Below are 26,796 nucleotides of genomic sequence, written 5' to 3'. Positions count from 1 at the left end.
AATACAGCAGTATTGGTTACTCTGTCCTGGTTCAGAAGGTCAGATCAGCAGACCAGCTGTGAGACCTCCAATGCAACTACAGAAGGCAAATTGTGAGCCCCCAAACCCCAGCCTAAAAGGCAGGACTTGGCCAGGACCACCCAATGCAGTGGAGAAACCTGCAGAACCAGCACCAGCAGCAGTCAGTGAGAAGCCCCTGTCACCCTGCAGAAGAAGCTCCGGACAATCTCCTCTGGGTCCTAAGAGCAGACCTCAACCTTTAAAAATAAGCAAAAAGTGCTCTGACCTTAGGGAGCTACTACAGAGACAGGGAAGACCAGAAAACAAACCCCAAAGGGGAACAGCAAATGCAAAACGCCTGCAATTGAATCCTCAAAGGGGGATATGAACTGATCTCCAATTCAAAAGGCTGTCTTAGAAGAGTTCAAAAAACATCTAAAAAGAGAAATAGAAGAAAAATAAGGGGGAGAGGGGGAAGGGGAAGGAAGCAGCAAGGTGGCACAATGGATAGAGCACCAGCCCTGAAGTCAGGAGGACCTGAGTACAAATCTGCCCTCAGATACTTAACACTTCTTAGCTGTGTGACCCTAGGCAAGTCACTTAACCCCAACTGCCTTCCAAAACAAAAAAAGAAAGAAAGAAAGAAAAAAGAAAAACAGGGAAAAGAAATGAGAGCATTGCAGGAGAGTTATGAAAGTTTGGGGGAGAGGAAGTCAACACCCTAAAAAAAGAAGCACAGAAATTGACTGAAGAAAATAACTCCTTAAAAAATAAATTTGATGAAATGGGAAAAATATACAGAAGAAAACAATTCCTTAAAAAAAATAGAACTGGTGAAATTGGGAAGGGAGAGGGTAGAAATCTGAACAAAACAGTTTCTTTAAAAGCACAATTGGCCAAATAAAAAAAAAAAAGGTAAAAAAGCTAACTGACGAAAATAATTCAACTAAAAATTAGAATTGGACAAATGGAAGTGAATGACACAATGAGAAAGCAAGAATCAGTCAAATAAAATCAAAAAAAAAAGAAAAAGAAAAAAGAAAAGAAAAGAAAATGTAAAATATCTCATTGGAAAAACAACTGACTTAGAAAATAGATCTGGGAGAAAGAATCTAAGAATTACTGGACTACCTGAAAGCCATGATGATTAAAAGAGAGAGAGAGAGAGAGAGAGAGAGAGAGAGAGAGAGAGAGAGAGAGCCTAGACAACATCTTTCAAGAAATCATCAAGAAAAACTGCCCTGATATCCTAGAATCAAAGGGTAAAATAGTAACTGAAAGAATCCACTGATCACCTCCTGAAAGAGACCCAAAAATGATTTTTAGCTAAATTCCAGAATTATTTTGAGCAATACAGATTTCATAAAGTTGAATGGGTTACCTCAGGAGGTAATAGGTATCTTCTCATTTGAATTTTACATTAGAGGGTGAATGATTAATTTTTTTTTACTGTTTTCAGGCATAGGTTGGATATAGCAGCTTCTCAGAGTCCCTCCCAAATCAAAGGCTGCAATTCTGGAAAACCATTTATTTCCCAGTGTAGCTTTAGTACCCAGTTCAGAGATCTATGGATATCTTAATAAATATTGTTGAGTGATTGTATTTTTTGAAGATTATCCTAATCTCATGGGAATGGGATTTCTGGCATCTAAACTCTAAGAGAATTATATATGAATCTAATTTCATCACAATTATGTATTTATCTCCTTTACTTCAGAAGTTTCTTGTTAAGGCCATTGTGGGGAATGGAAGAAATCAAAGTCAGAAACAGTGATCCTATTGGAGATCAAGCTATAACCTAACAGAATATATTTTGCTATCATGAATTAAGCTAGATCCACAACTTGTTAGTTGATAGTTGGCTGTGGATCCTATGGAACAAAAGAGAATTCTATTCACCTGCACTGATGAGAAAGAAGCACCAGAAAAACAATAATGTTAAAGGAATAATAAATAATTTATGGGTATATGACACTGAATAATTCATGGGTTGTTGTTCAATTGTATCAAACTTTTCATGACCTATCTGGGATTTTTTTGGTAAGGATACTGGAATGGCTTGCCATTTCCTTCTCCAGCTTATTTTAGAGAGAAGGAAACTAAAGTAAACAAAATTAAGTATCTTGCCTAGAATCACACAGCTAGTAAGTGTTTGAGGCCAGATTCCAACTCAGGAACATGGGTCTTTTTGACTCTAGCCCTGACACTCTATCCATTATGATGTTACCTACTATAGATCTGATCAAAGACTCGTCCTTTGGCAAAAATTAAAAGAGCACTAGGTACTTTAGCACTTAGAAGAAATGCATTTGGGTTTCATTCCCCTACTTATTAGTGATATGATCCTGGATAAATCATTCTCTCTAAGTTTCTGTTTTCTCACGAAGAATGAAAAAATAATATTTAAACTACCTGTTGAATAAAGTTTTTATCAGGATTGAATGAAGTAGAATGTAAACTTTTTCCTTTGTTTCCTCAGCACCTAGCACAATGCCAACCAAATGGCTAATAAGAAGAACTGGAAGTTATCTAGTGCTTTGAAGCTATACAAATATTACCTCATTTTATCCTCATAACAATTTTTATCACTCTCACATTTTACAAATGAGGAAATAGAGAGAGACAGGTTAAGTAAGTTGCCTAGATCATATAGCTCTAAGTGTCTGAGATTGAATTTGAACTCGTCTTCCTAACTCTGGATCTAGCACTCCATATGATTAATGTATTAGTTCATATAAAAGGCCTTTGAAATAATAAATACTACAAATTAGTAATATGATACTATTATAATATTATATAATTATATTATATAAAAATATATAATTATATTATAATATAATTAATAATATAAAATGTTCAGTTATTTCAATCACATCTCATTCCTCATGATCCCTTTTGGAGTTTTTTGGCAAAAGACTGACATTTACTTCTCTGCTTCATTTTACAGATGAAGAAACTGAGGCAAACAGGGTAAAATGACTTGCCTGAGGTCACACAACTAGTGTCTGAGACAAGATTTGAACTCAGGAAGATGAGTCTTCTTGACCCAGGGCCCAGAACTCTATGTACTATGGTACCATTTACCTGCCTATCACAGTATTATAACTACTAACAAGCTCTTATCACTATGTGGATCCTTGTGTAAATCATTCTAAATCAAGCACACTAACAGATTTTATCAAGACCCCTGTAGTCCCTTAGTTATCTCCAAAAAGATTGCATTCTGACTGGTTCAACTCATTAATCTGAGCCAGATGCCTCTTGCTATGATCACAATACATTACTAGGGAAATTACTGTTCTCCATTCTGGCTTAGTGAGAATTCTTTGTGTCTAAGGCCACATTACCACCATATTCTGACTAACAAGTTGCCAAAGGATCCAACTCTCATTCTTGGCTCAGTGCGACATCTTGGCTAAAAGAACAGTAATTTGTTTCAGTTATGGACTGAATTCGGCAAACAGACTCAGAAAAGATAAGACCATTAACACTGGATTTGAAGTTAGAGAACTTAACTTTGACTCTTAGCTCCATGATCTTGGATATGACTTTGGGCATGCTGTCTAAGCTCTTTAGGTCTACTTTCTCTTTTGTAAAATGGAGGATTTGGCTCTAGACCATCTCTAAGATCTTTTTAAGCTCTAAATCCTATAATACTGATTTAGGAAGGCCACATTCATTGTCTTCAAATACTGGAAGAATTTTCAACTGCAAGAGAGTCTACATACAATAATAATATATACAATGATTATAACAAGGGAAATAACATTAATATTCAAGTAAACTCAAACTAAGTTCAATGACCAAGATTGATCTCAGAAACCAAAATGATTACTTACAACTAAGTGGAAAGGTAGGGAACAGAAGAAAGAAGTGCAGTCAGATTTCTATATTAGATGGTTTGGTTTAACTCTTTTTTGTTATTTTTGTTACAAGGGAGGGTTCAATCATGAGAGAGGAATATCAGAAAATAATTATAGAATTAAGGGTTTAAAACCTTAAAGGAGCCTTAGAAGTCACTGAGTCCAAACTCCTCATTTTAAAGACTGAGGCCTAGAAGAATAAGTTTCTTGACCTTGATCACAAAAGTAGTGTCTGAGCCAGGAATTATTAAAAATTTATTTCATGTTGTTTTGAAGAGGTGTTAGAATTATTCTGCTATGCCTTAGAGCAAAAGAGTTAATTACCAATGAATAGAAGTTTGAGAAAAGCAAATCTAGAAGTTAAAGAAGAACTAATCTCCTAACACTTCTTAGAATTGCCCAAGATTTCATAGACTAGCTAAGTAGAAAACATGATCTCCCTTAATGGGAAGAAATCAAGAAGAGAGGTTATATAACTTCTCCAAGACTATGTTCTTGAGAGAACTGATGAACCTAAAGGTAGGGTGGATTGTTGAGCGGTGTGTTTGGTGTAGACATGGAATAAAGCCACAATGACCTGTAAGATTCCTTCCTATACTAATATTTGATCACATCTCACACCAACATTTACCATCCCTTCTAATCCACAATTCTCAGAAACACCCTCACTATCCATCCTGGAAATCCCGACTTTTATGGGCTACTAAGCACTTTAGCAACCACTCATCATTATTATCTATTTACTCATACTCTCTTTTGTATGCATTCAAGGAAGGTGTTTCTGCAGTGAGTATGACTTTCCTGAGTCAGAACAGTTCATGACTTCTGTCTCAGATCTTAGTGATCAAAATCAAGTTCCTGCCAAATATTCTAATCAGTTTTTACTCTAGTCTGCATCCTTCTTTATAAGGAATAGTCTCCAAAACTGTTAGGAGTAAGGGACAGTTCCCTATGGATTGTTTCAAAGAGATCTTGAGGGGTGCATGATATATCCATGTGAAAGGAGTATGTAGGTACATATATATGTGTGTGTGTGTGTGTGTGTGTATGTGTGTGTATACACACACCTCATCTTTCCATCAGTGTTCAATACAGCATCATAAATTATGGAAGTCAGGAGAACTTTAGTGGAATGCAAGCCTACACACAGCCATTGTGTATGGGAACCAGATCTGACAAGATGCAATCAGAGCAACTCAGTTTGCTATTCGACATTATGCAGTTGTCTAAGGGTACGAGGGGATCTCTTAAGGCTTGTACAACTAGATGTTCCCTCCCTCCTCTGAAAAGCTAAAATTAGGTTTAGCTTCATTCTTTTATGGTCCATTGATTGTTTCATTTTAAATTATTTTAACTACTTACTCTGGGTAAACTGAGCTGAATACCACCATCCTTCCCTCCCTAACAAAAAAAAAGAAAAAAGTTTGTAGAGGATGTCATATAATCTGATTAAAAGGAATATCCCTGCTGTACACTGAGGGGAAGACATGGAAATTACCCCGAGTTCACTGCTATTAAATAATTTGCATAGGCTTGCATATGCTATAGATCAACACAGCATATGTTCTTTAGATTTAATGAAATAATTTTCTCTCTCTAAAGACTGGGTTAGAATCTCTGTGCTTTCCTATCTGTCTCTTTCTCTTCCCATCTGTCTCTTTCAAATGTTATTTCATAGGAAGGATATGGATTGATGTGTAGCTTTTCTGAAAATATGCTAACAATCTGCATACTGGCAGAGCTGGGAGGTCTTGGAACTGCCTTACTGAGGATTCCTCCCCCCACCTTTTCAATTACAGATAATTAAAGGCTCCTTTTACAATCCTTCAAATGGCTGATCTCAATGCCTTCTGAGCCTTCACTGAGCAATTAAAACTTATCCTCTGGCTCCCCTTCTTCAACGATGTTTTCCATCATAATGAAACTAACAACATCATCAAGCAACCCTGAAACTCAGTGGAAAGGTGATTTTGTTTGAGTTGTTGCAGGTAACTTTTGAGGGTATTGTAAAAATTAGTAGTAAGCAGCATTGTGATCATCAAAAACATTTGGGTGCCTGCTCACCAAGGTACAAAGCCCTCGGCAAACGTTGGCTGAAGTCCATTTTTATCCCCCATTTCACAGATAGAGAAAATGAAACCCAGATAGAGGAACGAAGCTCATTAGTGGCCAAAAAAAAAAAAAAAATTAGCTCCATGTCTTTTGTATTCTCTGTGGATGCTATCTACATTCACTGGGTTTTTTTTTTTTTTTTTCTATAATATTTTAACAGATCTCATGCTCTGTTGTAATGTAGCCAACAGAGGAATTCTAGTGAATTCCCCCACAAAATTACATTAGGATCAAATGTGATCCTTATAAACACTATCCAGATGTTTGGGATGAATGGGATATAACTCTTTAAGCCCCAAATTACAGCATAATAAATGCAAACATAAGGATCTGCCAATGCATCTGAACTCCTTATTGGAAACCAGGTCTGACCTGAGTTTAACTCTACGAGGAACTAAGAGTTTCCCCACTTGGATAGTGATGATGGATCCAAGAGCTGTGTGAGTGCTATATTACAGTGAATTTTATCACTTACTTAGAGCATGTCTACGTCAGCATCTGGAACCAAGCCAAATTGAATGCAAGTCTTTTATTAACACATTTTAAAAGGAATGAGAATGGCAGTTATAATTAAATATTAAGGTTAGGAAACAAACCCACGAAATGAAATATGGTATTAAGATTCCATTTGTCCTTGATGTAATTCATGGAATTAAGGTATAATAGTTACTAAAAAGCTTACTATGCAGTACCACCTATACAAAAGAGCACAAGTCCACAGACTGATAAAATTAGGTAAGAATTTTAGCGAAAAATGAAAAATTACTCTTCTGCCTCTGGCACTATTTTTCAGGAAACTGATTCTAATTTCTCTGATTTTTGCATAGCTAAAAGACTTACATAACCAACATCATCTTCTTCCTGAGTCAGTATTGTGGGTTCTCCCCAAGGATTGGTCCTCTTCTCTTTATGTAGTTTTCCCCTCAGCAATTTTAATCTCTCCCACAACTTCAGCTATCCTTTTTCTCCAGGCAACTTCCCAATTTATATCTCTATTCCTGAGTTTTCTGAGTTTGGGGACCCATATCCCCAACTGCCTAATAGAAACCTCCATCTGGATAATCCACTTGCATGTCCAATTCAACATATGTGACTCAGTTTATTATCTTTCCTTCTAGCCCTAAGCTAGAAGCCTTCTGACTTCTAATATGTCTGTCTGAAGTATCCCATTCTGCTCATTGTCCATATTTGGAATTTGGGATTCTCTCTTCCTTCTCCCCAACCTTTCATATTCAATCAGTTGGAAAGACCCATTATTTCCATCTCTGCAACATTTTTTGCAATCTAATCTTTCCCTCCTTTTTCTTTTGCTACATCCTAGTAAAGAATCTCATTACTACCTGTCCAGACTATTGATTGCAATGGCTTCTTACCAAGTCTTTCTTCCCTCTCTTCTCATCCCATTCAAATACATACTTCATATCCTTGCCAGGCTATTGTTTCTTAATCTGGATATGTTTCTCTTCTCACAAATCTTCAATGACTGCCTATCACTTTCAAAATAGTGAAAGCACCTTTACTTGTCATTGAAAACCTTTCACAATTTGGCACTACTCTTCTAGCCTTATCTCACGCTACTTTGTTTTTTTGTTTTCTGTTCTTTGTTAAACTTGGATTACTCTTACCAGAAAACATACCATTTGGTTTCATGCTTCCATGCCATTTCTTATACTATTTGTGAGGTATGAAAAATTCTAGAGACATAGTTTCTGGGTAATCATTTTATTAATTATGGATAGCAAAGGATGGTCATTTAACTTTCATAAACCAAAAGAAAGACTTCTCATAGTGATCTCTTGATGCTTATATACTCTAGAAGAGTGGGTATTCCTGACAGACAGGAATCAGTTCTGATTAGTTAACAATGAAAGAATGAATATTATAATGAGAGATGTACTTATTCTAATGAGGAGGACATGACCACCCTAGCTTCACTCTAAAAGGGAATTGCTCCACCCCCAAGTCTGAATTCACCAATTTAGAGTCTTTGTAAGGTTTTCTAGTTAGATGGGGGTAACAATTCCATCCAGATAAGGTGGTCTCTAGGTGGGATAAATATTTGGGCAAGGTCAGTAGTGGTCTTCAAAGACTAACTTATAGGTGATTATTTCTAATAAAAAATAATATAATATAATGTATATTAATATAATATTAGTATATATTAGCATATTAATATGTGATTTCTAATTAAAATAGAAAAACTTAATCATAATTCATAATTGATTATTAATATAGGAGAAATAATCATTTCTCTAAGCTGATGTTACCTATACCCTGAATATTCTCATCTCTTTATCTGTTGAAAGTCCTGTTTATCTTTGAAGGTCCAAGACAATCAGTATTTCTTCCATTTAAAATTTCCTGATTCCCCCAATAGATCAGAATCTTTCAAACTCTCTAAAACATGCACATATTACCCTGCCTTATAGTTATCTATGTTCATGCAGTATCCCCCCACCGTACATTTAGCTCCATAAACTCAGGGACAGCGACTTGTTCAAATTTTGTGCCTCCTTATTCATTTCCAGACTTTACTCCAGACTTCCCACACCCTAGAAACTCTTCATTCATCCTGAAAGTTTATTCCGGTCCAGGAATTCACACATCAAAAGGATTCTCTGTCCCTATAGACTCTCCCTCTGATTGGATGACTTCTCCCAGAATCTCAATTTAAGGAAGGAGACGAGGTCAAGCCAATATCTTCATTTTCTCCAGGTTACACTTGGACTCTCCTTCAATTCTCCCCTAGCCCTTTCCAGTTTCTTTTTAAATGTTGTCTTCCCCCATTAGAATGTAACCTCCTTAAGGACAGAGACTGTCTTTCTTTCTACTTGTATTTTTATTTCCAGTGCTTAGTACAGTTCCAGTACTAACAAAGAAACCAAAAAATGTTTATGTTAACATGATAGTTATTAATTGGCAAAGCTGAAACTTGAGCTTAAGTTTCTGATTCCAAGGCCAGCATAATTCCACAGTAAGGGAAGGGAGCAATTAGAAAATTAATGCAATAGTTCTGATATGAGGTGCAGCTAGATGGCAACATAGGGCCTAGAACATTGGGTCTAGCTTCAGGAAGATGAATCTTCCAGAATTCAAATCCTGCCTCAGATACTTCCTAAGCTGCGTGACCTTGGATAAGTCACTTAATCTTGTTTAGTTCAATTTCCTCATCTGTAAAATGAGCTAAAGAAAAAAAATGGCAAACCATTCCAGTAGTTCTGCCAAGAAAACCCCTAACAACTGTGGTTCAATAGCCAGATTGTTCTTCCTTCCCCCTACTACCCAGACACTCCAGTCCACAGTGATCTTTTCCTCCTCCGATTCCCTACAATCCTCGTTTGACAGTTTTGTCACATCTTTCTTATTATCTTATTGATTAATTCACCAGAGTTATATCCAGGAATTCCATTGCTAGGAGTAAATTCAGTTGAGGACAAGTATACAGGAGGAAAAGAAGAAGGGGCCACAGCATGAAAGGGAATAAGAAGGGGGGACATTGTACTGGGCTTCTAGAGATCTGAATTTGGGTCCAAATTCAGCACCAAGTGACCATACTCAACATTTATTAACCTCTGTAGGTTTTAATTTCTTCATCAGTAAAATTAAGGAATAAGACTAAAGTCTTTTCTAGCTATAACATTCCATGACTCAGTCTAATAATTCACAAACACACACATATACATATATATATATATATATATATATATATATATACACACACATATATATATATGAAAAATTAATGATCCATTTAAAGCTAAATTTTTATAATACTCTTGATGTGATTAGTGACAGTACAGAGAGTTGTGGGAATCCCTCTTTTGGTCGGCACAGATTCAACATAAAAGCATTCACAAACCCGAAATATTAGTGGAAAAAAGGAAGTTTTATTGGCACTGAGAAGTCAGCTTTGTTAGGAAGGCAGACTTTCTCAGTGGCAAAGTCCTGGCACGGAAATAGAGGTCCTAACAGAGAAATAAAAAGGGGTTATCACTGAGAAGAGAATGTCTTCACAGAGAGCTGGAGTCCTGCCAGGCAGCTATGCTAAGGGGAGAGGTTCCTTGACAAAGTATAATCCTGCTTCAGACCTCTGCAAGTTATAAGTTTAAAATTGTGTTTTTTAAGGGAATCTGAGACTGAAGTTTTAATTGAATGAGATTCCTTCAATGTTGTCTCTGCCCCCAGGCCTAGATTTCCAGTTGAATGGGACCACTTATGTTGGAGCTAGGTAGGAGTGATCCTGGACTAATTTTTCACTCCAACAGAGGGTACAACTACTCAATACAGGGTACAGCTACTCTGTCATCAATGTGGGAACTTCCTCCACTAAACTGAACTGCAGCCTATATAATAGGACTTCCAGGTGTCAGTGGATAGAGTGCTGGGATTAGAATCAGGCAGAATCACTTTCCTGACTTCAAATGTGACCTTAGACACTTAAACAACTTGTATAACCCTGGACAAACTACTTAACACTGTTTGCCTCAGTTTTCTGATCTGTAAAATGAGCTGAATAAGGAAATGGCAAACTATTCTAGTTGGCCATGACTAATAAAACAACGGAACAAAAATAACTCATATGAGTTGGGATTATATTTATTTTAACTATTTTGAGTTCAGCCTTTGATCTGTCCTGCCAGAGTTCTTACTCTCTCTCTCTCTCTTTTTAAATTGTATATTCCATCAGTTTGGGGGAAAAAAAAACGGTTTACACAAAGACTTCCATACATGTCTGGCATAGAGGCTAGCCAGGCACTGCTAGGCTGAGACTACAGCAGCTAGTAATCTTCACCAGTGCCTGCCCTTGGGTTTCTCCTGGGCTCATTGCATGTGGGATTACTTGTCTCCTCAATATATGTCTACTCCCCTCCCCACTTCGGATTCTTGAGCTATGTCTCTCATCTGAGCCTAGTAAGGGAAGTAAAAAAGTTTACATATGAGTACAAACATGAATCTGGTGTGGAAGAAGTAGTCTTATTCCCAGAGAGGAAAGCAAACACTAAGCAGTAAAGAAACATGGAATGATTTACAATCAATTGAGAGGCTAGTATTCAACCCTTGTTAGGACATAGGCAACAAGGTTTCTCATAAACTATTTTATGTTTCACCTCAACCAAATATGACTATCAGTACCAAGTGAACTTTTTCTTGCCCATGTATCTAGCTTTAAATAACCCTCCTAGTCAGAAAGTTCTTCTTTATATTTAACCCAAATCCCCCTTGTTACAGTTAAGACACATTTCCTCAGTGGAGATTTGGAACAGCTGGTTTCCATTGTTTTCTTACTACCTTTTCTTAAAGAGTCATTGGCTTAGAAAGGCCCCTCCACAACCCACCTTCAAGCAGACTTTACCTAAATTGGTATCTACCTTTCTTATAAACTTCTAAGAAGGGATATTCAATCGCTATCAAAAACAAAAAGGATATCAAGGCTCCCTCTTTATAATAAAAGCAAAGATTGGGGAGGAAGGAGAAAAAGAATTCACTTTCACCTGAATCTTTACATAACTGATTCATTTATAACTCACATTTATTTACTCACAACAATCCCAAGAAGTAAATTGTCCAAGTATTACGACCCCCATATTATAGACACAATAACAATGTTAAAAAAGTTTAATACAACTTCCCCAGTTTTGTGAAGCTAATGTCAGAGCAGTACTAGAACCTGAGTGAATTGACTTCAAGACTTTCCTACTATTTTTTAATTCAGTCAACATTTATTAATAATCTGTTGGGTATAATCCATTTTAATCGATGAAAATCTTCCTAATTTCAATTTTGTATCAGAATAAAGATTAAAACTGATGTGATGAAGAGACAGAATGTTTTTTGTAGTGATTGAAGAATATCCTTTCTGAGAAGTTTGTAACATTTTTAATTAACACATTTAAAATGTTTTAAATAAAATTTAAAACAATATATTTTAAATGTAAGTTAAATTTGCATATTGCTTTCCTAATAACAACCATCCTGTGATGTTGGCAATGCAAGTACATTCTCTATTTTACAAATAACTGCTATTTTTATGGTGATTTAATATTTGAAAAGCACTTCACATACTTCATCTCATTTGATTCTCAAAATCTACACAATTATTTTTTCCATTTTGCAAATGAAGAAACTAAACCTGAGAGATTAAGTTACTTGTTCAGAACATCATGTAACTAAATGTAGTATATTGAATAGAATGCTACATTTGGAGTTAGGAAAATCTGGATTCAAATCTTGCCTTAGACACTAATAGTTGTGTGTACCTGAGCAAATCACTTAACTTCATTGGTAGGGTTAGACTCAATGAATTAAATATCCTTTCCAGCTCTAAATCTATGATCCTATTAAAGTAAGAGAAGCAAATTTTGAATTGGTCATCCTAACCCTAAGTCCAGCACAGGAACACTATGCACAGATGAAGAAATGCTGGCTAGATTAAATGACTTGCTTCTGATCACACAGCAATGAGTGTTAGAATTCAAACTGAGGTCTCTCTTGATTCCAAATCCTAGTGCTCTTTCTACTATACCATTACCCACAACTAACGGAGAGTCAGTCAGTCATTCGATAAGCACTTATTAAATGCCCATTGTATCTAGGGATACCAAAAAAGGTAGACAGTCCCTGATCTCATTCTAGCAAGGGAAACAACATGCAAATATTTATATGCAAACAAAATACATTCAGGAAAAACTGAAGATAATCAATAGAGGAAAGGCACCAGCATTAAAGGTGGAGGAGGGTGTCAAGAAAGCCATCTTCTCTCTATGTGGTGGCAAAACAGAACAGTTTTAGAACAATGGCAAACAGAACCCAAACACTATATTTGGCTCTTACCAGACCACCAAACCAGAGCAGTTTCTTCTCTTAATATACTAAAAATTCCAAAGCAATAGGAAAGATCTTCAGCTGACTTTTAGGAGCAAACAACATATGTTCATAAATATCTATCTGGGCTTTTCCCAAGCTATTTTTTTTCCCATTATTGTCGAGAGCAAAGAAATTTAGTGGAATGTTTTCTCCACAGAGGCACAAGTCTATAATACTCCCTGTTGATTACATATAAAGGACACAAAATATTAGTTTATTAAAAGCAGCTTCAGCTATTGCAGTACAAAGCAATTCTCTGATGGAACAGATTTATGAAGTAACAGCTGAAAGGTATGTAGATCACAAGATATATGACAAATGTACTTTATTACATGGAACAGAAATACCATATGTACCCATCTGTACAAACAGTTACTGTACAATGATACACAACACCCAACTAAGATCATTTAAAAGTTTTTCTGATATTGAAAACTATAAAGACATAAAGTGAGAACGTGTTTCATAAGATAGTAGGATGCCAAGACAATTCATCGTCTTGTGAAATTAAATACATTCTGCACATTATAAGGGCATAGGGATAGGGAGTGGATCTGTGATTTTATTGGATACAGAAAATTCTCAGGTGAGGAAACTCCCTCTATCAGGGAGGGCAGCACCTTCTCAAACTTATGATCTTAGACACTGAAAGGTTAAGTATCTTGCCTGGGGTCACACAGACAGTATGTTTCAGAGGTGGGATCTGAACTTCTTGTCTATGAGGACAACTCTCTATTCACTGTACCAGAACTGTCTCATGCATTTTATAAATTTAATGTAATATAAAACTATGCCATTCTTTAAATTAAAATTTGAAGGACTTTACCTCATTCATTGCTTAAAGCAGATGTTTACAAATGGATCATGTGGACAATAACATTTTTCCATACATTAAAGTGGAACTTCATGGAATGAGTACAAGACAACATTAGTAATCTTAAAATTTAAGGCTTAATTCTGTCTTAGGTCCAGAAACCTCTAAGAGTTAGTATAGTCCAATACTAAAACACTATATTTCACATATCAACTGAGGACTTAGTGGTGTGCTGGATTTTAACTTTGATCTAAATTGGGATACCGCAGTGATAAGAAATTAGTATTTCATTTATTAAATCATTAACCTTCCTCAAGCCCACCCCAACTTGGCAAATGTAGAACAGCTGGGGGGGAAAAAACATTGTATTTGCATTCCTTGGACTTGGATCCAAATTTCATTTGTATTACCTCTTAATGACATGGGCTTTCATTTGGTCTCAGTTTCCTCATCTGTAAAATGAAGGAATAAGATAAAATTATCTCTTAGGTCCTTTCCAGTTCTAATTTCTGTGGTCTATAAATCCATTCTATTTTTAAGTTTGCCAAAATGGAATTAAGTCATTGTATTGCTACCTAACAGCATCACTTACTCAACAGTTTATACGCATGTTTGCTAAAGAAATCCTCATGATAAAATAGTAAAACATTAAGTTTGTGTTCAGTTTTAATAAGCCAAAAAGCTACTTAACAGAACTGACCCATCTAATTTCCACAAGATGATGTTTTCTATACTTTCTACATTCACTGAATACAATATGCAGAAGAAAAATCACTAGAAAGCCTTCTGTTTCTCAATAATGGAAAATCTAATCTACAATATTGCATTAGGGTATGAGGTATTCAAGGAGGACTAGCATGTCTGGGGTGGAGGTTTGCCAAGTCCTTTTCAGGGACTTTCATTCACCTTTGGTATCTACTTGACACTCACTTCTCACCTGTGGCTCCAAGAAGCTGTAGCACGTACAGCAGTCACATCCAGGGAACTGTTTAAGCAGATGGGCTAAATCAAGTTGAGAGTAACCAACTGGCCTCAGATCTGTTGGTGAATTAGAGGGGTGAGCATGTGAAGCAAGCACGTGAAGATGTTTCCCTTGTGGAAAGGGTAGATGAGAACAATTTGTTCCAATGGCCACAAAGGCAGCTGCTTAGAGCTTAGACATCAAAGACACCAAGATCATCCATTACATCCCCCACCACCAGCAGTTGTCTTGATTTTTGCCTGTCAGTGAACTTTGATGACTCTGGAAGAGAATGGGACTGACAATTTTGTGGAACTCTACCTCATTTAAATCCAATTTACATGCAAGTCAAGACATCATTGGTCCTCTTCGAAAATGAAGGGCAAACAAGAGTGAAAAACAAATATAATCAAACTTCATTCCAATAATCCAATATAGAGCTTCAACAATCATTTATATTCTTTATTAAATAAAAGTCTTTTATAGTAATAAAAGCCTTACAAACTTTGAGGCAGTATGGTGTAGTAGGAGTAATGCGTTATATTGGAAATTGTTCAGTGATCATGAGACCCTGTTCGTGCCATTTTTTAGTTGTATGACCATGACAAATTAACCTCTCTAAGGCTGAATTTCATCATTTGTAAAATGGGCTGATGTTTGCATTCCATTTTATAAGAGCATAGTGATAACTGTGTGAAATCAGGTAAACTGTAACTGTAAAATACAGATTATTTAATTCCAAATGTGAATTTACAATAGTAAGGCATTATTAATCACCTTTAAAATGGTGTCAGCATTATTACCAAGTTTCTGTGAATATTTTGAAAGGAACTTTTTTTATTTTTTGGCTGAGGCAATTGGGTTTGTGATTTGCCCAGGGTCACATAGCTAGGAAGTGTTAAGTGTCTGAGACCATATTTGAACTCAGGTCCTCCTGACTTCAGGGTTGGTGCTCTATCCACTGCACCATCTAGCTGCCCTGACAAAGGAACTTTAAAGGTAAGCTGGTATAAGTCTAGAAACCTTAAATGGTCTCCAAAGATAGGGTGCATGATCCCAAGGGGTAACTAATTGGAGGATGAGAAGATGGCCTGCATCCTTCTACCTTTGAAAAGGCAGGCACTGGGCCTAGAATCAGGAAAGCTCAGCTTTCTAAGGTCAAATCTGACTTCAGATGCTTCCCTGTGTGACCTTAGACAAGTCACTTAACCTTGTTTGTCCATTTTTCCATTTGTAAAGTGAGCAGAAGGAAATGGCAAATTACCATATCTTTGCCAAGAAAACCTCAAATGGAGTCGAGTTGGATATAACAAAAACAATCGAACAAATACACACACACACACAAAATCTACATACACAATAAATTGAAAATAAAGAGGGAAGACATTAGAATTAAGGGGAATTGGGGGTTTCCTGTAAAAAATGATTTTAACTGAAACTTGAAAGAGGATAAGTCCAGTGGAAAGGAATGAGAACATTCCAGACATGGAAGACAACCAGCAAAAATTCCTGAAGCAGAGAGGTTGATGTTCAAGGAAGAACAAAGCTAATGTCTCAATATGTGGCAGGGTATCAGGTGTGAGAAAAAAAGGGTCATGAAGGGCTTTGATTTTATATTCGATATTCCTAAAATTCTGATATTCAAAACTGATATGCTTAAAATAGGGGCGTTCTTACCATCTCACTGTGCTAATCAATTCCAATTGTTATCTATTCTAGGATTCAATACTATTTCCTCTTCAGTTCAACCTTTTTAAAATGTCTATTTTTATTTCTTACTTTTATGTTTTGTTTTACTTTAATAAGGAACATAATAGGAATTACATATAATAGAAATAAAGGAATTAAATGATTTGTAAATATACATTGTAAATATGCTCCTGTTTTTTTTTTTAATTGATGGGGTACAGTAGCAACTTTGAAGACCACTGCTTATGCCCAAAAAGTTATCAAACTGTGCATACCCTTTGATCCAGCCAGCAGTGTTTCTACTGGGCTTATACCCCAAGGAGATACTAAAGAAAGGAAAGGGACCTGTATGTGCCAAAATGTTTGTGGCAGCCCTGTTTGTAGTGGCTAGAAGCTGGAAAGAGTGGCTGCCCATCAATTGGAGAATGGTTGGGTAAATTGTGGTATATGAATGTTATGGAATATTATTGTTCTGTAAGAAATGACCAGCAAGATGAATACAGAGAGGCTTGGAGAGAATTACATGAACTGATGCTAAGTGAAATGAGCAGAACCAAGACATCATTATATACGTCAACAACGATACTGTATGAAGATGTAATCTGATGGAAGCAGATTTCTTTGACAAAGAGACCCAATTCAGTTTCAATTGATCAATGATGGACAGAAGCAGCTACAACCAAAGGAAAAAAAAACACTGGGAAATGAATGTAAACTGTTAGCATTTTTGTTTTTCTTCCCGGGTTACTTCTACCTTCTGAATCCAATTCTCCCTGTGCAACAAGAAAACTGTTTGGATCTGCACACATACATTGTATCTAGGATATACTAGGACATATTCAACATATATAGGACTGCTTGCCATCTAGGGGAGGGGGTGGAGGGTGGGAGGGAAAAGTTGGAACAGAAGTGAATGCAAGGGATAATGTTGTAAAAAAAATTACCCTGGCATGGGTTCTGTCAATAAAAAGCTACTATAATTTAAAAAAAAAAAAATAAACAATAGATGATCCTTGAGAACAGAAACTTTTTTTTTTGTTTTGTTTTGGGTTTGTTTGTTTTTTTCTATCACTGTATCTCCAATGCCTAGTATAGTGCATGGCACATAATTGATGTTTAATAAAGGCTAGTTTTACTTATCTGCCTAAAAAAAAAAAAAAAAAAAAAAAAAAGACCACTGCTAAAAGAACAAAGAACTATACAGAGACAAGTTCTTTTGCTTGCTTTTTTCTTTCCTTTACCCACTTTTAACAAGGACTCTGAACTTTTTAAGCTAAAAGTAGACATCAGTGGGTAGGGTGTATTTTACCAGTTCAGCTAATTCTTCATCATTGCAACTCTATTTTTAAAAATATATTGTTTACGAATCTGAATGCCTAAGAGAATGATTTAGTGCTTAGCATGAGCTCCATCTGGTGGTTTAAATGCAACTGGATATAAAAATGAAAAAGTTCCCATTGACTTTAGGCTTAGCAGAATGATAAAATGTGAGAGATCCTCAATTAGAGATCTTCTAGGGGACCAAAGAAATGATTTGTTGATGTCAGACAGCTGAAAATACCAGATCAAACTAAAGAAGTTCTGAATTGATTTGGCAGATGCCAAGATGAGTTTTTTTTTTTTTTAATAAGTCAATACATGTGCCATATTCAGAGCCCAATCACAGGGCTGCCTGCTCCAGAGAACTCTCTAGAACTCCCAGTTTTTTCCACTGCAGCATATCTAATTCAAATTCTTCATTCTGAAGGACAAAACTAAAGCCCAGAACTTTAATTTTAATGCCATGGTGCTACTGCTCAAAGTCATAAATCAAGTCAGTTGCAAAGCCAGAATATATACTCTTCCCTTATGCTGTATCCCCTTTGGATTATTTTACTAATCTGAGAATTGATTTCACTTTCATTTAAGACAAGTAATTTTTGTATGCAAACTTTAGACATAGATAAAACAAAAATATGGCACACCATTACCTGATAAGGGAGTCAAGGAACCATTCAATTCTCAAAAGAATTATTAAGAACGGTATGAAAATGCTCCAAATTTTCATTAGTAAGTAGTAAAGAGAAAAGCAAATCAAAACTCTAAGGTTTTGCTTTATAAATCCAGCAAATTTGCAAAAATGACAGAAGCTGGGAATAGTCAATGTTTAAAGATTATAGAAAGACAAGACTAGTATGTTGTTGGTGGAGCTATGAATTAGTCCGTGATGTCATATTACTTGGAATTATTAAAAAAGAGTGATTAATATATACCTTAAAGAGATATGTAACAAAAAAGTAAAGCTCCACATACACGAAAATACTGTATCTTTTGGTGGAAGCAAAAAACTAGAAACAAGGTAGATGTCCATTGATTGTGAAAGAGCTAAATAAATTGTGGTAGATGAATGCCTGTGTGTACCTACCTATGGATATAGTGAGCACTGAAAAGCGTGGAAATAGTTGTATAGGTAAGGTAAGTAAAATCAAACAAACATATATAGTGACTAAATTAAGTGAAAAGAACAAAATAAATAAAACTGAATGTTTAAAATTATAACTATACTTGACTCCCCCCACCAAAAGAGATGATACTTCTTTTCCAATTTTTTTGCAGAAGTGGGAGACTATGGATGTGGAACTTTTTCAATACGTTTGAGTTTTGCAGAACTTTAATTTTTACTCTTTTTTATAAAGAATGGCTCTCTGGGAGGAAGTGAAGTAAAAGATATACAATGTGGAATAAAAATAAAAACAAAGGATAGCAATAAAATTATATTTTACTGTTTTTTTGTTGTTGTTGTTGAGGCAACAGGGTCAAACAGCTAGGATGTGTTAAAGAGTCTGAGGCCAGATTCAGGTCCTCCTGACTTCAAGGCTCTATCCACCGTGCCACCTCGCTATGTCCAAAATTGTATTTTATAAAAGAATGAAAGCATCAGTTATCTACCTTAGTTGCAAAGAATTCATTTCTTAATGACATATAAAAGCCAAGTTTCACACTTCATGATTTAAATACAGAATAACTTTTTTAAAATTTTTCCTTACAGAGCAAAAAAAAAAAACAAAAAAAAAAACCGTAAAAACACAAGTTCTGTTTTAGATAAACAACACTTACATCTAAGATATTATAAAACTATCACTTTTTTTGAGTAGGGTTACCTATAATTTGATAATAGCCTATGTTGTATCTTTATCAAATATATTTGCCAAAAGTGCAAGAACATGTAATGATTACACAGTTCATTTGCTGAAAACTGCTGCATTAGATAAATCATCGACACAGTCAAACAAAAGTTTGGTGTAGCTAACATTGAACAAATAAAAAGAATGTTTAATAATGAAAAACCAAATGAAGTATGGAAAACAGATATTTCATCTTTCATTTGAAGTAACTGGCAAAGGCAAATTATGGAAATAAATGATTTTCATTCAAAATACATATTCTGAACAAACATGTCCATATGGTATTTTTCCAGGCCTTTAAGACTTTACCAAGCCAGACCCTTTGCTGCTTTTGCTGCCTTCACTTTATTTTTCCCCTTTCCCCGTTTGGCCTTTAGCTTTTTCCTCTGCCTTGGGTGCATCCAAACTGGGTATTGTCCATGTTCATCTAGAAGACTCTTTTTGTTTCTTTTAACATCCACTTCCATTTTTGATTCACCTGAAAAAGTAATGAAAAAGACTCAGAGTCAGAGACCAGTAAGATAGCTATTAATAGAAATCTAGACAAAAGATGATGAGAGTTTGAACTTAAGGGTAGCATCATAAAAAAAGAGAGATAGCACATAGAATTTCTAGGTCCTGGTAACTGGTTAAATGTGGGGAATAAAGGAAAGGGAAGAATCAAAGATGATTCTGATGCTTTCAAACTGAATGTGTGTAAGAATGGTATTGTCATCAACAGGATGAATAAATTTAAGGATAGAGGAAACTGATATACTGAATTTGAAAAGCTAGATGGATATATTTAGAAGGTATTTCCTTAGAACTAATGTTCAGAGAATGGGAAAGAAAACTAACTATATAGATTTGGGACTCATCTGCATAAAAGTAATTAATAAAGCCATAGGAGTAAATGAATTTACCAAAGGAGATTCTACAGAAAGAAAAAGGAGCTGAAGATAGAGAAGATAGGTGTTCATAGGGGACACCTACATTTCTGGACAAAAAGGATGATAAATAATAAATAAGCAAAGGAGAGAAATGTAAGTAGTAATCAATAAAGGAAAGGGAAACAGATAGCAGTATCACAGAGACCAAGGAAGGAAAACACAGCCAGAAAGGCAAGATGTCAACGGTACAAAATAATGTAGGAACTTCAAAGAGGATGAGAACTGAGAAGAATTTGTTGACTAAGTCTGACTTAAAACTGGTAACCTGAGTGTCTGCTGAGATATAGTCCCAGAAAGCATACTTTTGGGTTATTTGGGATCAGAATATGCACTTGAGAGAAAAGAAGCTGCTGTGGTGAGTGTGAGAGACTACAGGAGATGTAAGAAATGCAGTAAAAATTCAATATTTTTGTACCTCCATCCCTTCACTCAAACCATTTGCTATGATGGGAATGCTCTCACCCTTTCCCTACTGAAATCTCACTCATCCTTTAAGTTCAAATATCACCTCCTACACAAAACTTCCCAACTAAAAAGGACCCTTCCCATTCTACCTGTCATGGTGCCTCATTTTAATTTCTCTCAAAACATATATTTTCTCTTTAGTATTGTGTATGGGTTATTTCCTATACTAGATAACTGGTTCTTGATGGTAAGGATTATATCTTATTCAACTTTTATATCTTAAGAAGTTCCTTGAACATAACAATGGATTAATAAAAACATGCCAAATCAATGGTTAAATATTGGGGAGAAGGGGGGAGAGAAACCACGATACAGAATGACTTCACCAGTTTAGCTAATAGGGAAAATACAAGCAAATTCAGAGTAGAGGGAGATAGAGATGATGCTCTGCTATTAGTCAATTAAATAAGGAACATTTATTAAGTACATACTATGGCCAAGTACTGTACTGGAAATCAAAGAATGAAACAATCCCTACTGTCAAAAAAGCTCATAGTGTGCTCTGCATTATATATATATATAACATGTTCATTCTTAAGTAGAGAATACAGAATTGAACATGTATCAAGAGTTCTAAATTTTTGCAAGTTCTGATAGACTTTTAAAGAAAGTTAAAATTGAATGGGACAAATGAACACAAATAAGAAAAGGAATGCACAAATGCAGAACTCTATTTGGCTAAAATCAAAATGCAATCTTTCTGTAGTACATGAGATGAAACTTCATAAACATGAACCATATATTGGTAACACACTACACCAAGATACATGTGAATTGATTATACCAAAATGTTATGTATGCATAGTGCTTCACCATAAATAGATTTACTGACTTATCTCAAAATCCTTTATCATAGAATCTGAAAGCACATAAGCCCTCAAGAGTAGCTCTACTGGTTGCAGATATTGAAATACCATTATCTCTGAAGAATCAAAGATCAAAGAAGAAGGTGCATGATGAGCACAAGAATTCAGGAGAGATTTTCTAATGGTGACTTATGAACAAGTAGCACAGGAAATAATATTCAAGAAATATACATATGCTCAGGAAAGGTATCAATGAAAATTCAATGAGAGAATGAGATACCAGATGATCCATCACAGTGCTCCACTAGTACTCAGTGAAAATAAGAAGATAGCAAGTTTAGTAAATCTGTGAAGGATTTGTAAGAAAACAAACAAAAACTGCCTAGGATGGAAGAAATATAACCTGCACTAAAGGAGAGAGTACCACACTGATTAAGATCATAGATGTACTGAAATATTTAAGTATAGGAACTCAAAAGATATTAAAGGAGCAGGGAAGAGACTGTAGGTATGTGTAAAAATGCACGAGGTGTGTGTGTGTGAGAAAGAGAGAGAGAGAGAGAGACTTAGAAGGAGAGAGAGAGATGAAAGGAGAAAAAACAACTGCACACATGAACTTACCCTCTTGATCTTTCTCTTCACAGTCTGCTTTCTCTTTGAATTTTCCAGGTGCAACCACAGTTGCTATATCTTTTACCTCTTCCATTAAAACATCACCATCTATTTTAAGTATACTTTTTAAGCGACTAAGTTCCTTTGGTGCATTCTTCTTTCTCTTTTCTGCACGCATCTTCCTCTTCCATTTACTCCGTAAGCTTTTTGCCATTTTTACCTAAAAGTAACAAAATAATTTTTCTAAAATTAGAAAGTTTACTATCAAATTAACATAGCAAATATCTAAAAACCAGATCAATAAATTTAAGTCATAGTTGAAGAAAAGGGAACACTCAATATTCTGCTCATATTGATTTAAAAGGAAAAAAGATTTGGGAACGTTTTTTTTTAAATATATACCTTTGTGAACAGTATATATTTATAATTAGAAGTCAAGCATTATGTTTAAACTCCCCCCCCCTTCATTTTTAAGGGTCTCAATGTAGTTTATCAATTTTGATAACTGCAAATAAACGGCAATGGAATATTTGGGTAAGGAAGAGGGAAGAGGTCCGACAAGAGAGACATGGTGACATAATTAGTCAACAAGTATTTCTTAAATTATTACTATGTGCTAGATGTTGTGTCACATGCTGGATTTAGAAGTACAAAGAATGAAACAATCCTTACTAAAATGAAGGTTTATACAATGGTGACAAGGCTATGGAAAATATATGTGCAACATTGATATAAATCAATAAAAACGTGTGTATACATAGATACAAAGTTATTAAAGATAAGGTGATATGAAAAGAAGGTCACTTCTGTTAGGAATAAGGGAGATGGTAATGGGGGCAATTAGGAAAGGCTTCATGAAAAGTGCTGCATCTTTCAAGACAGCGAACTGCAGGCACAAGAGACATCCAGTGTCAAGACAGAGTAACATAATAAACAGAAAGTAAATCTCTACTTGCTGATCAGGATTGGAAGGAACTCTCTTCTAGCCCCTTCATTTTACAGATGAGAAAAAGGAAAATCAATTACATAAGCAACTAGTCCAGAGTCACAAGTAGCAGAACTAGAATTCAAAGCCAGGACCTCTAACTCCAAATTTAACATTCTGTCCACTGCCTCCCAGTGGCTCAGGTTCACAATCTTGATATTATCCTCAATTCATTATCTCAGCTTCTGTATTCAATAGGACAGATGACAGATTTTGCCATGTCGACCTTCTCATCTCTCTTCTAGAACTACTTCTCTCTGGCAACAACCTTAGTTCAAGCCCTCATCACCTTTCCATTAGAGTATTGATCCAGCCTCCTAAGTGATCTCCGTTTCTCAATTCTCTCACAATTCCTGTCCATTTTATGCTTAAGAAACTGTCCTCCTCTAAAGGGCCCACAATGAAAAATGCTCTCTCTTCCTTCAGAGAGAAAACGAAAAAACTCTAAGCACAGAAATGAAGCATACTTTTAAAACATGTTTTTTCTTGGAATGTGTTTTCTTTTGTAACATGGATGAGAAAGTGTTTTGTGTGACTTCACATATATCATATTGTTTTCCTTCTCAAGGGATGGAGAAGGGCAGGAGGAAAAAAGTCTGGAACTCAAAATTTTTAAAGAATGTTTTTTAAGTTGTCCTCGAAGGCATATCTGACCATGTCACTCTCCTCATCCCACTTCAGTGATTTCCTATTGCCTCTAAAATAAAATACAAACGGTTCTGCTGAACATTTAAAAGCTCCAACTTCAACAGAAGTTATTATTCCCCCTCCTAGACTCAGTCACCATCCAAGTCAGAGGGCATTTATTAAACATTTGGATTCAAATGAAAGCCAAAACATTATCAGTCCTCATGAAGCTCACAAACTAAAGCCTTGTCTCTATTATTCAGTCAAGACTTTTTCCTCATTCATAAAATGAAGGGATTAGAATGAACTAAAGACTCTTCCGGTTCTAAATTGTGACAAGTCAATTTCTCGTTCACGTGTTCTGACAGCCCTCCCCACCGCCACCGACCACACCCCGTAATTTACGACCCCTTAGTTGTGCCTTAAACAATTTCTCTCGTGCACCATTTCCTGCACGAAGTCAATTACACACAGCCACCCAGACACACTCGTTGCTACTTTATGTAAAGTACTCTCGTCCGTATCTCCCGCTCTATGCTTGGGCTACATATGCCTGCCTCTACACGCTTTGGAAGCAGAGTTTCATCCTCTGTATTCCAAACACAGCAGGCACGTGGTAAGCACTTGCTGCTTATTTATGAATGAGGCCCGTATGCGGCACCACTGCAGGTCCCCTTCTCTAGGTCGCCCAGAGGCCACGTGGGGAGGCCAAAACAACGAGGACCTTCCGGTTCCCTTGCCACGTGACCTGCAGGGGACTCCTTCTCGCTAGCTGGGACTCAGTTTCTCCCTCGGGCCTCGCAAGTGCAAGCCCGGGGCCTGGGCGCGAGCTGAAAGGGGCGGAGCCGCCACGGAGGGAGCCCCCAGGACTCACAGAGCACGGCCGGACGAGCTGAGTCCCTCTTTCTGAGACTCGGCGGCCAGGCCGGACGCCGCCCCCGAGAGTTTGGGAGCTTCTCTCGGAAGCCCTTCCAGACAGAGACAACCGTCCCGGATTACAGCCGCTAGTACGCAGGAAAAGGGAAGTCCCAGCTCCGGAGGGGAGACTCACCTGAAACTCGCGGTCTGGAAACTCACGGTAAAAACGAGTTCCGCCGGCTGCCACACTTCCGCCCAATAAACCGACGCATGGTACGCTGGGAGCGGAAGCAGTCTCTCCGACCTCAAGGGGCGTGGCTTTCCCTCTGCTACCTAGACTGTTTAACCCTTTCGGTGCTCCAATTCCTCCAGAGCATCACCACCACCACCGACTTGTGTTTAACATTCACAGTTCGCTTGCATGCCCCGGCATCACATCCCTGATGCCATGTCACTCTTCGGAAAACAACTATGTGACGCTCAGACTCTAGCAAATCACTTCACCCTGTTTGCCTCAGTTTCCTTGTCTGTAAAGTGGGCTGGAGAAGGAAATGGCAAATTCTTTATCTGAACAAACAAACAAAAAACAAACGGGATCATAAAGAGTCCGCTATGACTAACAAAACTGAACAATAAGGACTGTGTTCCAGGGGCTTTACAATTATTCATTCTTTTGATCTTCACAAGGTGGGGGCTGTAATGATCTCCATTTTATAGGTGAGAAAACTGAGACAAACTAAGGTTTTGACCAGCAGGATTTGAATTCGGCTCTTTCTCACCAGTCAGGATCCATTGAACCAACCACCACCCGCCCCAGACATACCTATGAAGTATATCTAAAATAGGCCTGGGGGCTTTATGAAGAGAGAGGCAAGAGACAATTTGGTGGAATGGAAAGTGCATTGAATTTGGAGCAGAGGAATTGGGTTGAAATCCTGGTTCTATCTGGGAAATAGTAGATATGAAGTAAAAAAAACTGAGGTTGAATTCTGCCTCTGATGCTTACTAGTGGCTGGAATCAGAGAACCCTGATTTGCATGTTTTGCAACTAATTTTGGGACTCTGGGCAAGTGACTCTTCCCAGTCTAAATCTATGATCTCTTGGTCCTGAGTAAGTGACCCCCACCTCTGGAGTCTCAGCTTTCTCTTCACTTATATGTTTGGATAAATTTCTTTGCCAGCTCTGATTTCCTTGCCTCCGACTCTAGAATTCTGGGCTAGCCCCCTTAACCTGGTCTACTACTAATTGAAGCTGTCTGGAGGATGATCAAAAAGTGATAACCAGAAACCTCTTCCCCTGGAAGCTTCCTTTACCCCTGGACTTCACAAAATGGATACAGCTTCAACCTGAGGCTTCTTTTTCTGATTGGCTGGTTCCTCCTGGACTCTTCATTTTAAGAAGGTCAAGGCTTGCCAGTCTCCTGCCTCTTCTGGGACTTTGTTCCCAAAGCCCTCCTCTTTTCTTTTCATGCAGTCCACTCTCCCCATATTTTTCATCTATATACTTATCATTGTGAATGAAACTGAAATGATCCAGCATTTTTGTTATCATACAATTTTTTCAGTCATGTCCATCTCTTCATGACCCCATGTTCTGGCATCATTCCCTGATGTTATGGTCCTCTTTGGAAAATGACTATGTGACAATCAGACTTTAGCTGTGTGAGCCCAACCAAGTCACTTCACCCTGTTCGACTTAGTTTTCTTATCTGTAAAATGAGCTGGTGAAAGAAATGGCTATTCACTATGGTATTTTTGTCAAAAAAAAAAAACTCAAATGGGATCATGAAGCATTTATTGAGTACCTTATATAAAAAACATTCTGCTGGGCTCTGGAGACGGCAAAAACAGTTCTTGCCTTTAAGTGCAGCAGTCCTTGCCTTCTACCCTAAGCTAGAGATTGAGAAGAGAGAGAGAAAAGAGATAGAGGAGAGAGAGGAGAGTGAGAACCTTCATTTGATTCAATCCAAACCAAAGAGATTTTATTACTCAGTATTATTATTCTCATTACCCCCAAAAGGGGGGTGGGATGGGAAGAGACACATGA

The 26,796-nt window shown here is 36.7% G+C and overlaps 1 protein-coding gene across 2 annotated transcripts; it reads right to left on the bottom strand.

The window, feature by feature from the left end:
- Positions 1-19,589: 19,589 nt before the first annotated feature.
- LLPH (LLP homolog, long-term synaptic facilitation factor) lies at positions 19,590-25,046 on the bottom strand. 2 transcript variants are annotated; one of them, XM_012550464.3, is made up of 3 exons: positions 24,943-25,046; positions 22,289-22,499; positions 19,590-19,945 (listed from the first exon to the last, which is right to left on the bottom strand). In XM_012550464.3, the coding sequence occupies exons 2-3, from the start codon at positions 22,491-22,493 to the stop codon at positions 19,773-19,775; spliced, it is 378 nt and encodes a 125-aa protein (XP_012405918.1). In that variant the 5' UTR covers positions 22,494-22,499; positions 24,943-25,046; the 3' UTR covers positions 19,590-19,772. The 2 variants fall into 2 exon arrangements, with proteins under 2 accessions (XP_012405918.1, XP_012405919.1); XM_012550465.3 differs by lacking the exon at positions 24,943-25,046 and adding an exon at positions 24,766-24,869.
- Between the last annotated feature and the right edge of the window lie 1,750 nt (positions 25,047-26,796).

This window comes from Sarcophilus harrisii, chromosome 5 (genome assembly GCF_902635505.1).
Source record: "Sarcophilus harrisii chromosome 5, mSarHar1.11, whole genome shotgun sequence".
NCBI classification, from domain to species: domain Eukaryota; kingdom Metazoa; phylum Chordata; class Mammalia; order Dasyuromorphia; family Dasyuridae; genus Sarcophilus; species Sarcophilus harrisii.
This window is presented reverse-complemented; position numbering and strand designations above follow the sequence as displayed.

Coding starts and splice junctions, on each gene's coding strand:
- LLPH (XM_012550464.3), bottom strand. CDS start 22,493: ATGGCAAAAAGCTTACGGAGTAAATGGAAGAGGAAGATGCGTGCAGAA. Junction 19,946..22,288: donor TGAAGAGAAAGATCAAGAGG/GTAAGTTCATGT, acceptor TTACTTTTTCAG/GTGAATCAAAAATGGAAGTG.